A 14,692-nucleotide genomic window follows, 5' to 3' on the forward strand; every position below is an offset into this window, starting at 1 on the left:
ATAGCAGCCGCCAGGCAGCAGCTGGCCCTGCCCTCTCTCCAACAGTCTGGAGGTGCCAGGTCAGGGTGGAAGGCCTGGTTCACCCGTGAAAGAAAGGATGGCTGGGACTGAAAGATGAGCGAGTGCCGGGCACACAGGGAGCCGAGGGGGCAGCCAAGGACGCGGCCTCCACCTCCCCGCTGCTGAGGGCTTCCTTGGCTTCTGGTCATTAAAACTGCACAGCCCCCGGGGAGATGTTGAACATGGCTGGGTCGAACCGCTGGCCTCGGAAGGGAGAGCCTTCAGCATCCCACCCCTTCTTCAGCATCTCATGGACTTTCTACAAACAGAAAATAGAGAGATTAGAGGGGATTACAAGGCAGTGAAGGCTTCCATCCAGAGCCGTCCTTCCTCCTCAGGGCTTGGGTGCGCGCCTGGCAGGACCAAGCAACCAGAGGGTTGTATGCCTGTGGGCAACTGGTGACCAGTGAGGAGCTGGGCAACTGCCAACCCCTCTGCAGGATGTGCTCCCCCAGACTGGACCCCCGACCCTTCAGCTTCCGTCTCCAGTAGCATACTGGCCATCTTTACAGTTCATCTTCTGTCCCTTTTCCATAGGGATCTCTGTCCAAGCTCCAAACAGCCTGCAGGCCCACAGCCCCACCAGGCATTGACCAAGGTGCGCAGGGGGTGTTCCTGCACCCCTTCCCAAGGGAGAAAGTTCCTGCCATTGAGAATGACATCATCAGCATGGGCTGAAATCTCAAAATGTCCAGCAGTGACCCGCGCTGGTCCAGAGCACCCCACTGCGTCCCCAGGAACCTGGCCAAAAGAGCTGGTGGCTCTAGCTCCCCTCCAGCATGTGGCCACTCTAGACTTGTGTAGCTTCTAGGGAACCCAGAAAGGCCATCCCCCAGGGAGGCGCCTGCCCTCTGAGCATCTGTGCACCTGCCCTCCTGGCTGGCTGCTCCCTGTGCACCCAAAGACCAGGGTGAGAAACTCACGGGCGGGGCTGGACACCCCTCCAGCGGAGTCCACAGCCCCTACTGCACAAAGCCCAGAGGAGCAGGCCTGGAAGACAGAGCCCTTTGAAGGAATCACAGGGCCAGCGGGATGGGCAGCCTGGAAGCCCCCTCGCCCAATGAGGCTGCTGACTCTGAGCAGCCCAGCACCTCGTGCGCTCCGGCCTTCCTGACGGGCTGGTAGTCAGCGAGGCAGCAACAGGACGCCCCAGCCAGTGCGTGCTCACTAGGCTCCTCAATATGGTCTCAGCTTCCCCAGGCTGCTCTGAGAAGGCGCTGCAGCGCCTGTGGGTGAGTGGCAGGTGTAGGGAGGGCCGTGCAGTCTCTGCCAGACCTCGGGGCACCCAGTCCTGTGCACAGAATGGGCCTGCTCAACACAGGAGACCCGCACTCCAGCACAGCTGGCACCAGCTGCAAGTCAGGTGGTGGCGGCCGAGCCCTGAGGTCACCACTAGGGACCCAATGCAGGAGGTCGGGAGTGCAAAGGACAGGCTTGTCACTTGCTCTCACATCACGGGAACCTGGGGGCAGGATCGGGGCTCAGCGCTCTCTTGGAACAAAGATGGAGCAGAGGCATCCCCATGTTATGGGACCAGCCACCACGTCAAGACCGGCAGCTGCCTATGGATGTCACAGTGACTGTTAGGGTGAGTCCCACAGGGTGGAGGGGTCCTAAACAGACAACCGCCTCTGAGTGCAGAGAGGCAAGGGCACCTGAGCACTCCACGGTCTCCTTCTAGATGGGGAAAGCTGCTTGGGGAAATTAAGTTAGGGAGAAGATGGAGGTTAGTAAACTTGCTGAGCTTGGAAACAGATCATCTCAGAGTGACACCAAAGAATTTAAAATGACAAAGAGAACTGGGCATGGCGGCGCAGGCTTGTAATCCCAGCACTTGGGAGGCTGAGACAGGAGGATCGCACAGGTTCTAAGCCAGCCTCAGCTACTGAGTGAGGCTCTCAGCAACTTAGTGAGACCCTGTTTCCAAATAAAGGTCTGGGAGTATAGCCTGGAGATAGAAAAGCCCCTGGGTTCCACTCCCAGTATCACACAAAAAAATAAAAATTAAAGAAAAATAAAAAGACAAAGAGAGGTGCTATCACTTCAAAATTAAAATGCTTTAAAATATACCACGTCTGTGGCATCAGAAGCACAACATGAAATCCTGGCAGCTTTATAAAACTCTTGAGTTCGCACCATAAATGGGCATCAATGCCGAGCACGCTGGTAACGGACTGTGCGCTGTTTATTGCAGATGGAGGCTGCAGGAGAGCTGGCCCCGTTTCCATCTCTAGGAGTGAGGCCCAGCGATCCCAGCCACCCACGGACTCCTGGGAGGGACCCCAGGGCTGTGTCACTGACACATGAGGCCACCCAAGGGCATGGGCCCACCTTTGTTTCTTCATTCAATAAATAAGGAGCTAAGGCTACTTTAGGTGGAAGCCCTGAGTGGTCAGGGTGCTGCGTGCTGAGGACCCTTCTCCAAGCTGCGCCAATCTGAGAGGAGCTGAGACCAGCACTGGTGCCAGGCACTCTCCTCCCAACAGCCCTAAGAGGGGCTTCATTATGACCACAGCTACGGGCTTGGGGCTGGAGGTTTGCTGGCCATCCAGCAGAAGGTCAGACTGGGTGAGGGTCACTCTGAGTCCACCCACATGTTGTCAGCCCAGGACAGGAACACACATCTCGCTGAGAGGCAGCACGCTGCCCGGCCCACTCAAAGCTCATGGCAGAATCAATTTAGACTCATAACAGACCTTGCTACTGGACCACAACACCTTCAAGGTTCTTCTTTGGATCCTTCCTAACTGGGCCACTGCCCAGTCCCTGGGAGAAGCTGTGCCCAGGCAGGCTGCCTTTCATAGGGCCCTCCCCTCCGCAGAGCCCTGGGGGACAGGAAGACAGCTTCCCCAGAAAGCACCAACAGGACCAACAGGACAACGGCAGTACGTCGCCTGGGCACGAGGGCAGGGCGTGTGTACGTAAGCGCACGTGTGCACGGGGTACACGGATGGTACGGCGCGGCACTTCCCGACCCTTGAGGCTAGCCTGTCGTGGTGTAAGTGTAAAAACATTCCTGGAGTTGCTTGCATTGCTGCAGATGCACTGGCCATCCTGCTTCCAGTCCTGGACGGCGGGTTGAGCAGCAGCCATCAGAAGGAGCCCAGAGGCCTCTGGGAATGGGACAGAGAACAGCCTTTTCCAGTAGAGAAATGAGTCTTATTGATGAGACTGCAAAGCCAGGCGGAGCTAGTCTTTGGAGAAGATCAGACCAAGAGGTCGGCCTTCAGTCCCTTGAAGGTCTGTCCTCCTTGCGGATACAGAGAACAGCTCGTGCCAGTGCTCCCGGAGGGTGACACTGAGTCATGCCAGGGCCATCCGCACGGAACGCACAGGAGGGGGAAGAGAGAGTCGAAGTGGAGGAGAGGGGATGACACCGGGAGGGAAGACCCAAAAGGGAAGCAGGAAGCCCCCCATGCAGACCCTGCACTATTAGACACCCAGACAAGTGGCGTTACTGCCATTCTGCTCTGACGGCAACAGATAGGATCACAGGGAACCTGAGGGCCAGCGAAGAAAACAGCTGTACAACATTCTAGCTTCTGCCACCTCTCACAGCTGGAGTCCACGGAGACGTCACCAAGGCTTGCCACGGATTCGGTTTGAGCCACAGTAAATATTAATCTTTAGTGTTTCCTTGTAACAAAGACTTAGTGCTGGCATCCAGAGATGTGAGGAGCCCCCGGCCCGTGGTTCCTCTGTCCTGCTTCCGAGGGATGCTTGGTAGGACTTCCTTCTCATGCGCCCAGGACAGTGGGTGTCCGCATCCATGTTCTCCAGTCAAAACGGACTCCTGTTCCAGGGAGGTCAACTCAAGCATCCGCCTCAGCCCTCCCATGGCCTCGGCGCTGGGTGGGCAGGCCCCTCAGGTCCCACCGCAGGCAAAGGGTCGCAGGCGCATCTTCTGTCCTGGTGACTGGACTGAGCTTCGAAGGCGCAGGTCTGGCTGTCACGTGAGCTGAGGTGACCCCATGAACTGCCCCGTCCATACCAAAAGGGCTCTGGGTGGAAAGAGGAGCGAGCCGAGAGGAATGTCCTCTCCCCAGAGGGATGGGCTGGGGCCAGTGCCAGGGCAGCGGGAACATCTGGAATCAGATTTGGGCGCTCAACCCCAATTTGGCAGCTTGAGCTGCTGCGAGTCCCCCAAATACATCCCAAGACCCTGAAAATACCCCTGTTAAAAATAACCCAGCCTTTCAGGGGTGCTGTATGGGGCCCATGCTGGCCAACCTGCCCGCCCTAGCCCTAAGCAGTAGGCGCTCACCTCATGCCCTGGTGTAGCAGGGTAGGAGGGGAGGAGCCAGCACCTCCAGGATCTGTGACCTCATAGAGCAGGGCCACACTGGTGAGAACAGGCAACCACAGCTGTGGGGTACACAGAAGACCCCAAGACGCACACCCCACAGGGAAGGCAGGACTATCAACACAGACCACGACGTGAGGCTCCTTCAGAGGCGTGGGGGCACGCCCGTGTGTGGCTGTGGGACTGGCCTGAGCCCAGCTACCACCCCACCCCAGTCAGCAGCTGTGCTTGGTCCACCTGCGCCACCACACTGCTGTCCAGACCTGCAGGGCGGCTTGGCACTGAAAGGTTAAAACGCCTGAAGGAAGGCAGCCTTTTCTTCCCCAGTAGCTGCTCTCAGGATTATTACAATCAGGAACATATGACCCAATCCACCTGGCCTTCGCTGGATCAGGTGTGGCCCACCCTGACATTCACCTCCGATGCTTGTTAGCGATTGCCCTCCACAGTCCAAACCACAGCTGGCCTGCAGCCCTACCTCCTCCCCCAGGGACCTGTGGGGCTTCAGGGCGGTCGCCTGTGGGTGAGGCAAAGAGACATGAGCCACTCACACTGAACATTTACCGACTCCAGGTGGAAAGGGCATATCACACCACAGCCTTCAAGGTCCTGCTACCTGGCTCTAGTGTGAAGACCAAGACCAGGTCATACCTATCCCCAGAAGGGAAGCAGGTGACTCAGGGCCCCCGGGGCTTCCCAGCCAGGACATGACATTGGCAGGGCAGCCCCGCTCCCCACACTCCCCTGCAGCCCGCATGCACCTACCAGCTCGTGGCTCTGTGGCTTGCCCTGCAGCTTCTGGTGGTAGTCGAAGGTGAGCCTGTCCAGGACCGCCTGCTCCTCCTCGTCCACGGTGGCCATGGAGCGCTCCTTGTTGATCTTGTCAATGTCGATGGGCTCCTCCCCCTCCAGGATGGCGCTCCACCAGTACTCGCCCACCTTGCTCAGATTCACCTGGAACCAGCAGGGCAGAGACTGTGTCAGGAGCCAGCAAGCCCAGCCACCAAGAAGGGCATCCCAGGACATTCAAGGAATTATGAGCCTAAGAACTGTCGGGTACTTACGGCCTGCATCCTGCAGGCAGGCATCCTCCTTCAGCGATCCAGTCAGGCTGGTCCTGCCACGTGTGCCCATCCCGCCCCTTACCTAGAGGGCACCTTCCATTGAAGATCCCAGCCCACCCAGGCCTGGCCCCAGCCCATTCCAGCCTGTTGGCAGACACACCTCCCCCAGTCCTGCCTGCCTGGCTTGGCCCATCCTGCCCAGCTCTTATCACCCACCTCCCTTGTCAATGACTTTCTCGCTTCCAAGAGCAATACCCAGCCTCCATGGTCTTTTGGGGAGCTGGGACCTGCAGGCAAAGAACTCAGCCTGAGGTATTCCACAGGGGGAGGCCCGGGTGCCCGGCCCCAGCCCCTCTGGAGCCCAGCCTGCTGCCTGGGGGTGGGGATGGGGGCTCCAGCCCAGTCCTTGAACCTCCAAAGGCTTGGGGAGGAGCAGCCCTATCAGGAGCCTCCCAGTTGGGGTTCACCTGCAGGACCCCAGTCAAGGGAGCAGCACCCGCCCACCTACCCACCGTCACGGTGCAGCCCTTGCGTCGGAGTCTGTGAACCTGCAGGATGCAGGCCAAGTGGGCTGCAGCAAGGGGCAAGAAAACCACCCGGGGCCTCATGAAGTCCAAGTCCCATGCACCCGATGCTCAGTGGGCCACGCAGGGCCCAGGCCACACCACACACTGGAATGGGGACACTGGCTGGGCTCACAAGGAAACTCTCAACAACACGGCCAGAAAGCAACAAGGGAGTTTTGCTCACCTTGTCCTGTGACTGACGGGCCATTCGTCCTCACCGGAGGAAAGGTGGCAAGGGCAGATCTCACCCAGGACCAGACCAGACCAGACCGCTGTGTCGGCTGCTCTGGACAGCCATAGGGTGCGGGCCAGGGGCCATCATGGAGTCCTAATGAGGCCCCCCAGCAGTCACGTTTGCCGATGGCTTAAGACATGTCAAAGCCTCCACACCGGGCTCTCCAGGGACACCAGCTCACCAACAACTGACTTCTGCTCTGCTGTGCCCAGCTACACCTCGGATGAACCCTCCTCTGAGGCACTCCCCTGAGCTGCCCACCACTGCTCGACTGTGTGTACACGGGAAACCAGCAGCTCAGAGACCTCAGTGCCGAGCGCTCTGAGTGAAAAAACCCCCAAGTGGAAATACATTCTTTACCCTACCCCAGGAGAGTTTGAGGTATTAGAGAAACTGAGCTGCCTCTACCTTTTTGGCTACCGTGAATAATGCTGCTATGAACATTTGTGTGTAAACACGTGTTTGAGTTCTGTCCTCCAAATCTTCTATCTACCTAGGACGGGGGTTGCCGGATTGTGTAATTCTATACTTAACTCTGAGAGACAACACCGGATTGCCTGGTGCAGGGCCGCACTACTGTCCACTCTCACCAGCAGTGCACAGAGTTCCAACCCCTCCATCCCCGCTCTTGCCCATGAGCACAGCTGGCACAGGCGGCCCACGCCACCCATGTCTACACAGGCCTGCTTCTCTGCTTCCTGGACCTCTCCTTGCTGTGACAGCACCAGCCACCCTCATGAGGGCAACAGGCAGGACCTGGGTTCTTATGAAAGCCCAGGAGACCAAGGTCTCTCCTCTGAAGTTTGAAAACATATTTACTTAGCATTTTCAGACTACCTTCTATTATGTTTTTTAAGGATGAGCATACTAGTAAAAGAAAGAAGACCAACATTATTCACATGACGATTACTCAATGAGGGCATGCAAACACCCTCTTGGGTGGGGGGTCTGACCTCCCTCCATACTGGCCCCTGGAGAACTTCACCTCCCCTTCTGGCCAGTGACATCACCCCACAGATCTCCGCCCATTTCTCCTTCCACGGCCCCATGCCCCAGAAGTCTGTTAGCTGACTACTATCTATTTATTTATTTGTTTATTTTGTTGTACTGGGAATGGAACTAAGGGGCTTTCTACCTCCAGGCTACACTCCCAGATCTATTTTATATTTTATTTTGAAATTGTCTCACTAATTGCTGAGAGCCTAAGTAGCTGAGGCTGGTTTCAAACCTGTGTGGTCCTCCTGTCTCCGCCTCCCAAGCGCTGGGATTACAAGCGTGCACCACCACTCTCGGCTAGTTGACTAGTTTCTTTATGGTCAGAATAGCCTCACAGTCTACATACTGGTTTGCTCTTGGCTGCTGGCTATTTCCCATATTTAACCACTTTCCTTGGAGTGAGACTTCCAGGAGGCCTCAGGTAAGACTCGGGGCACTTACCCTTCCAAACACTGGAGGGATCAGAGCACACAAACCTTCCAGGGAGACTCTGGCATCTCAGATGGAATGCAGGGGCCAGCGGACACAGGGAAGGTCCCGGAATGGACTTGCCGGGTCCCTGGCAAAGAATATCCTTGGAAAAGTGCTCTGATAGTCTGCTGAATGTTTGACCTGTTTTAATATTTTGTTACTTTTACCAAATCGTGTTTCTGGAAGTGTGGTGTGCACACAAAGGTGTTATCTCCTTGTGTGCCGTCACAGACCACCCACACCCCACACCCTAGACGCCTCGATCCCCTGCACCTCGCTCTGCAGTGCTCATCTTGTGCCCAGCTGGTCAGGGTCCAGAACGCCGTTCCCATGAGACCACACACCTCATGGCCTCAAGTGTGCCCTGCCTTCCCTGACACAGCCAGGCTGGCTGATGACACGGGTCACCACACATCTGTCTGCGAACAGGGCTGGACAATTAGGCAGGAAACCAACGGAAAGACCTGTGTGTTTCGGTGTTGCGCTGGCCAGTGCCCAGCAGCCTGCGCTGTGAGGTCCACACTGAAGCTTGGCACTGAGCGTGGCGCCAGCTGCATCCCACGCGCTGCGCCACTGCCTCTGCTCCGCCCGAGCCTCCCTGGAGCTGAGCTTTCTCCTGGGTGCTGAGCCAGCAGCTCAGATTTTTGTTTGGAAATAGCGTCAAACTTACAAGTTGCTACAACAGGACCAACACAAAGCCAGTCGTACAGGTGCTTAGCAGCTGGGTAACTGCACTCTGTCCTTGTGAGATGTATGTTTATGTAAGACACGATGCATAGTGGCTGAACCATTTAAGGGCAAGTTAACGTCCACTATGGCCTTTCTGCCCCATCTCCGGTTTGGTGTCTCTTCTGATGACTCCTGTGTGCACGCCCACCTGCAGGAACCTCGAGAGAGTGCTCCCTCTGGTCAGCTGGCCCACAAACCAACCTCCTGAGAACTGCCCGAGGAGTTCTGTGTGGTCCCATCTCTCCTGTGGAGGCTCTAATGGAGACCCAGGATCTACTGCAGCCAGGTCTTCTCGTAACTAAGCTTTCCACCTGTGCCGCCAGTGCTGCCTCGAACCCTCGCCAGGCATGGTGGCACATGCTTGTAATCCCCGCACTTGGGAGGCTGAGACAGGAGAATCGCACAGGTTCAAAGCCAGCCTCAGCTACTTGGTGAGGCTCTCAGCAACTTAGTGAGATCCTGTTTCCAAATAATGTATAAAATAGGTCTGGGAGTATAATCCAGAGGTAGAAAGCCGCTGGGTTCCATCCCCAGTAACACACACACACACACACACACACACACCCAAACACCCTTCATTGCGCTGGGGCCAGCCGGGCCCAGGAGAGCACAGTGGATGTCCGTGACCTTGAGGGTTCGCCATTTCCTAGGCACCTCCTCATTTTCTTCTTCTATTCTGAGAAGTTCACATTGTTTTGCTGACCTGGTTGCAGCCCCATGATCCACTTCTCAGAGGGACCCAGACTGCTGCTGAGCAGCGCTCCGAACGTCCTCAGAGAAACCTCACCCTCAACATGGAACACGTACCTCCGTGCCCCCATCCCTGCCAGTGACTCACCAGCGCTTACATCCCGCCCTCCTCAGCAACACAGCCTCATTTCTATTCAGGGAGGAATGGCCGGGAAGGATGGCTCCAGCCATCGCAGCTGTTACGGAGCCGTGGCTGGGCCAAGGGGATGCCGCGGACGTTCCTTCCAGGAGGCACCTTGGAACAGGGGCAGGCAACAGGCGGGTGACAGCATGGAGGGCCCCTGATCGGCTTGACTCCGCTGCAGGAAAGATGTGGGCCACATGGCAGCCTCCGCTCCTCAGGACATCAGCAGCTGCCTGGATTTTAACTGTTGCCAACTGCGTGTGTGAGATTTTACACACACACACGTGCGCACATGTGTGTGATTGAACCCAGGGGCATTATACTTCCAAGGTACCCCTCCAGCCCTTTTTATTTTTTATTTTTGAAACAGGGTCTTGCTAAGTTACTGAGCATCTTGCTATGCTGCTGAGGTTGACCTTGAACCTGTGATCCTCCTGTCTCAGCCTCCCAAGTACTGAGATTACAGATAGGTACCACCATGCCTAGCTTGTTATCAACATTTTTTTAAGCTGAAAAATTAAAAACTAAATTAAGATACTGCAAATGCCAGGCAAGACATGGTCAGGGTCTAGACATGGCTGGGAAGCCAAACACTCCCGTGTTCCAGTGTGGGGATGACAGCGGAGCAGTGGCGAGCGGCACCCCACCCTCCCCACTGGAATCCAGGGATGGGCATGATGGGAAGAATTAAAAGCCCTCAGAAACTGGGGGCTCACGCTGAAGATAGCTTTTGCACAAGAAGGCACAAGGGCTCACATTTCATTTAATAAAATAATCCCCAGGCCTTGGGCTCTTGCCAAAATGCTAAAGTAATTTAAATCTCTAGCTTCCACTCTGAATTTATGAAGAAGTACATTTAGTGATGCAGAAAGACAGTCTCATGGGCCAGGAAAGATTGCCAAGGAAAGGCTCACCAACCAGGAAAGGCAGGCCATGGACCGCTTCGTCCTCACGAGAAAGCCAAGAGGAGCAGCTGGAGGTGTCCAGATAAACCAGCAAGATGAGGGGAATCGAGACGTCCCTGTCCCGGGGACGTGGGGAGGCGGGCACACACATCCCTGGCAACGCTCCAGAAACGTTCCGTCCTCCGGGGAGAGCCACGGCAAACGTCTCATAGGCTGCAATTACCCCGGAATTCCACTTTTGAGAAATAATAACTTGAGGAAACCATCTCAATACAGGAGGAGGGGAGGAAGTACAGCGTGTATAAAAATACTCACAGGGTTCAAACATCATAAACAAACACACTGCAGCGCGTTTGGGTCTGATTCCTCAGAGTGTGTCTCAGAGCCACTTCACCAACGCTAGGTGGTCTGTGTGTGCATGATGTCAGCACATGAGGACGTGTACGTGGAATGGCGCCTGCCTTCTGTGTAGCTACGACAACCGTCCCCAGCGTGGCTCTGACAGCCCCTGCAGCAGAGCGCGGCTGCCTGCTGCAGCCGCCTACACAGCAGAGCAGCCTGTCAGCTCCCCGGATGGAGGAAGAAACGAGGACAAGGCACACGCTGAGCGCCTGGCTTCTGGGACTGCACGGCTTCAGGGAAAGATGCTGGCGCCATCGCCACAGCTGAATTTACATCTCCGTAATCAGGCGAGGAGCTTGCCTGAGTCAAAAAGTCTCGTTTGACATTCTCGTGTGGGAGGGAGGGAGGCAAGAGCTGTCACACGGTTTTAGCTGCCACCCCTGCCTGCCCTGGCTGTACGGTGTGGGATTCGCTGCAGAGGGAGGAGGAGCAGGCTGTGTGGAAGGTTCTGGAAGCCAGTGGCATGTCTGCACTCACCAACCAGGAAAGGTGAGGAGGTCAGAACTGTTACTGCCAAGTCTAGGGGTGACAGTGATAGCACTGAACATCACCCTCCTCATAGCAGCTGCCAGGGGGTCACGCACGAGCGTCCCAGGGCCGCTGTGTCAAAAAGCCACGGACCAGGGAACCTAAACACGACGACAACAAAACCCAATCGCACATTCACCCTTCTGCAGTTCTGAAGGTGGACATCCCCAAATCAAAGTGCTGGCAGGACTGCCCCTCTGAGCGCGCCCGGGAGGACCTTCCCGCCTCCTCCGGCACTGGTGACCGCCGGCATCCCTTGGCTTGTGGCCACATCCAGTCTCTGCCTAGTCCTTGCATGCCTTCTCTGCGTCTATCTCCTCTTCTTCCTTAGAAGGGCTTAGGGCCACCCAGATGATCCAAGGTGATCTTACCTTGAGATGTTTAACTTAATCACTGGCCCAAGAACCTTTTTCCAAGAGGCTCTGTTCCCAGGACATCTGCTAGGGCCTATAAAACAGGCCCTCGTCTCCATCTCAACTACAACCTGTGCCAGCAGGGGTTGGCATTTATTGATAAGCAGCCAACAAACACGATCGGCCAGGTTGCCAATCGCTAGCACGCGCACAGGGAGGCAGCGTGCCAGGCCTCGTAGAGCAGGTGCAGTGCGCTGTGTGCAGGTAGGCCGGAGCCTCACATGTCAAAACACTCAGCCCAGTGAGTTACACTCCTACCTCAGGGACATGAGCAGAAGAAAACCGTGCCCCAGAAGGCCTCCAGCAAATAAATAAGCCAATCAAGAGCACGGGTAAGCCCTTAGCTCAGCCAGCCTCTCAGTGCTGAGGCTGCATGAGGAGGGGTGGAGGCAGGCCGAGTCTGCACCCTGGGAGGAGGCGGGCTGAGCATGGGTAGATTACGATGCTCTGCACAATTCTCTGCACAGCCGAGGCTGCCCCAGAAGCACAATGGCGCGCACGGCCATTACAGCCGGCTGCACTGGTGCACCACAGAGGCTACGGCCCACTGCAGCACACGGCACAGCACCCACGCCCTGCTCGCGGCAGCGCAGGCACCTCAGCCCACAGCTGCTGCTGTCACCGCCTCCAGTACCAGGTACCTAACAAGAGCAAACTAAGACCAAAGCACAGCCAGGGCACTGGGAAGCCCAGCCCAGAACAGAACTTGGGTGAGGAGAGGCGGGAGGGGTCTATGGACAGCCAACCAAGGCACATCGGCCCTGCCCTGTGGGCGTGGCACGCATCCCAGCCTGCCTCCAGCCAGGCGCACAGCACCCCCAACCCCAGGCTTGTGCGCTGTGTCTCCCACATCACCTGACAGAAGCCTCTGAAAACCACTGGGACCAGCTCCCCTCCCTCCTGACCTTTCCCATCTCTCCTGCAGGGGAGAATCGCTCCCCAGCCCTCGAGGCCGAGCCTTCCCCAGCAAAGAGACAAGGAGGCCAGGCAGATGTGCTGGCCCCTGGGAAGGCTGCTCACCCTGCCTGGATCCTCGGCATCCTGACCTGGAAAGAGTTTGCAGCAACCAAACAGCGTCGTAAGGTGTGTCGGTGGCCTGGCCAGCGACATGCTTCATAAGCAGTGGGAACCAGTACAGAGGTCAATGCTTCGGCCACTGGCCACGGCATATTCCACTTGGATTTGTACACACACGTTTACAAAGCACACAGAAAAAGTAGCACGGCTTTGGAATATCCATAAAGTCAGAGTGACTTCTATCCATGAAAACATGTAAGTAAACAATATAGTGGTAATCATACTTCTATAGAAATAAAGGAAAAAAGAATAACCAGTGCAGAGATTATAATCCCAAAGGATTCCCAACATGGTAGCTACAGGCTCAGAGGCCAGTCACAAAGGTCAGCTGTAAACATCCCAGACGAGGATGCTACTGGCCTCTGAGTAAAGTGGACCACACCTGGGGGGCTCGCCAAGGGCTCGGCACTCAGAGGGAGCAGAGCATCGCAGCCTCCTCCACGTCCTACACCGAGGGCTGCAGGCGGCCCACTGGGCAGATTGCCTGGGTCACAGTGCACTCCAGGGGCCAGAGCAGCCACAGGCAATGCCTGCCAAGGAAAAGCCTGCCAGCCTCACAGCCAGCACGCTGCTCAGCTCTCGGACCTTCAGGACTACGAAGCTGCAGGGAAGTGAGGCTGTGAGGACACACAGGTGTCAAGCAGGACACAGCTCAGCGCCACATTCATACCAGGGTTTATATGCTGGGGCTGGGGGCAAGGGACTGAGCTGCCAGGATGATGAGGGCTATGTGAGCCACTAGGATATACACAGACACAAACATGAGCGCGCGTGTGTGAACACATATATAGGGTTTCTTCGATGCGCTCTCGCATGATCACAGAGGCTGAAAGTTCTGCAGTGGCCATGTGCGTACTGCAGAGCCAGAGAAGCTGGTAGCTGCTCAGTTCAAGGAGCCAGAAGCCGCAGCTTGAAAAAGACTCAGACTGATGCATGCCAGAGACTGAAAGCCCAAAAGGTCTCTGTTGAGCTGCTAGTGCATGTCCCGGGTCCAAAGGCCAAAGCGCCCACAGTCAGACGCCGAGGGCAGGAACAGCGGCAGAAGCGTGCCTGCTCAGGAAGAAGAGCCAGACAGGGCAGGTGCACACCTCCTTCCCTCTGCCCCACCCAGGCCCCGTCTACCAGGCGCCGCCCACTCAGGCGCCTCCCCACGCAGCTTGCTGGCCCACACGCCAGTCTTCTGTGGAGACGCCCCACAGAACACCCCGCAGTACACTTTGCAGCTTCCTCAACCCAGTCTTGCTGACACCTGAGGCCAACCAGCGCAGAGGCAGAAGTCACGGTCACAGCACTCGTGGACAGGGGCTGACTGCCAGGAGATGTGGAAGAAGGAAGGGAGGTGTGTGTCTGTGGAGGCCTGGCCAGCCTGAGCCAGTGCCCATGGGCATCACTGCTGCTGGCTGTCAGAGGCAGGCCTGGGGGGGTGGGCAAACCAGGGACAGCCAGGTCCAGCCCACTGCTGGACACTCCACGCCACCCCGGCCCTGGCCAAGGGGCAGGCTAGCTGCCCCGCAGAGACCCAGCAGAACCCTGCTGCTCTTTACTGCATACTGTGTGCAGATCAACAACTTTGACTTTTTTTTGTCCAAACACTTAATATTTTTTCTTTTCATCTCTATCCCTTTAACCATGCCCTGCTTCAGCAACCCCAGAGGAGAAAAGAAACAAGGGAGTCCAAAATATGCCATGCCCCAATTTTCCCGTAAGAGGCCTCCATGTAGGTGCTAGCATACAGTTACTGCTGACAGGGACCAGAGGTGTCGGAGAGTGGGACCGGCCACCTTGCCAGGCCTGCAACCCAGATTGCGGGAGTCGTTAAGTGGCAACAGTAAGTGGCTTGTCTGGATTCAACCTTAACCTCGCTGTCCCAAACTCTTAGCAGCTTTGCCAGCTGCCGGATGAAGAGACCCAGCTGGCCAAATGATCCGCTTGTCTACACGTATCTTCACCCTCCAGACTGGCACCTGGGAACGTTCAACCTGCCTTTTCATTTCTGTAGACTTGTTTTTGCCTTAGATGTAAGACGTGGTGCTCTCAGGAACCAACACCCGGAAGGCTGAGGCCAGGAA

The 14,692-nt window shown here is 56.5% G+C and overlaps 1 protein-coding gene across 2 annotated transcripts in view; it reads right to left on the bottom strand.

The window, feature by feature from the left end:
* Positions 1 to 208: 208 nt before the first annotated feature.
* The window catches only part of NUDCD3 (NudC domain containing 3), a gene marked incomplete at both ends in the record, with an annotated part of 99,928 nt that continues 85,444 nt past the window's right edge, over positions 209 to 14,692 (bottom strand). For both annotated transcript variants that reach the window (XM_080701534.1, XM_080701533.1), the window contains 2 exons: positions 209 to 319; positions 5,129 to 5,317. In XM_080701534.1, coding sequence (XP_080557660.1) covers positions 209 to 319; positions 5,129 to 5,317 — 300 coding nt within the window. The remainder of the gene's footprint in view (positions 320 to 5,128; positions 5,318 to 14,692) is intronic.

Source organism: Muscardinus avellanarius (assembly GCF_963383645.1).
Source record: "Muscardinus avellanarius genome assembly, chromosome: 9".
NCBI lineage: Eukaryota > Metazoa > Chordata > Mammalia > Rodentia > Gliridae > Muscardinus > Muscardinus avellanarius.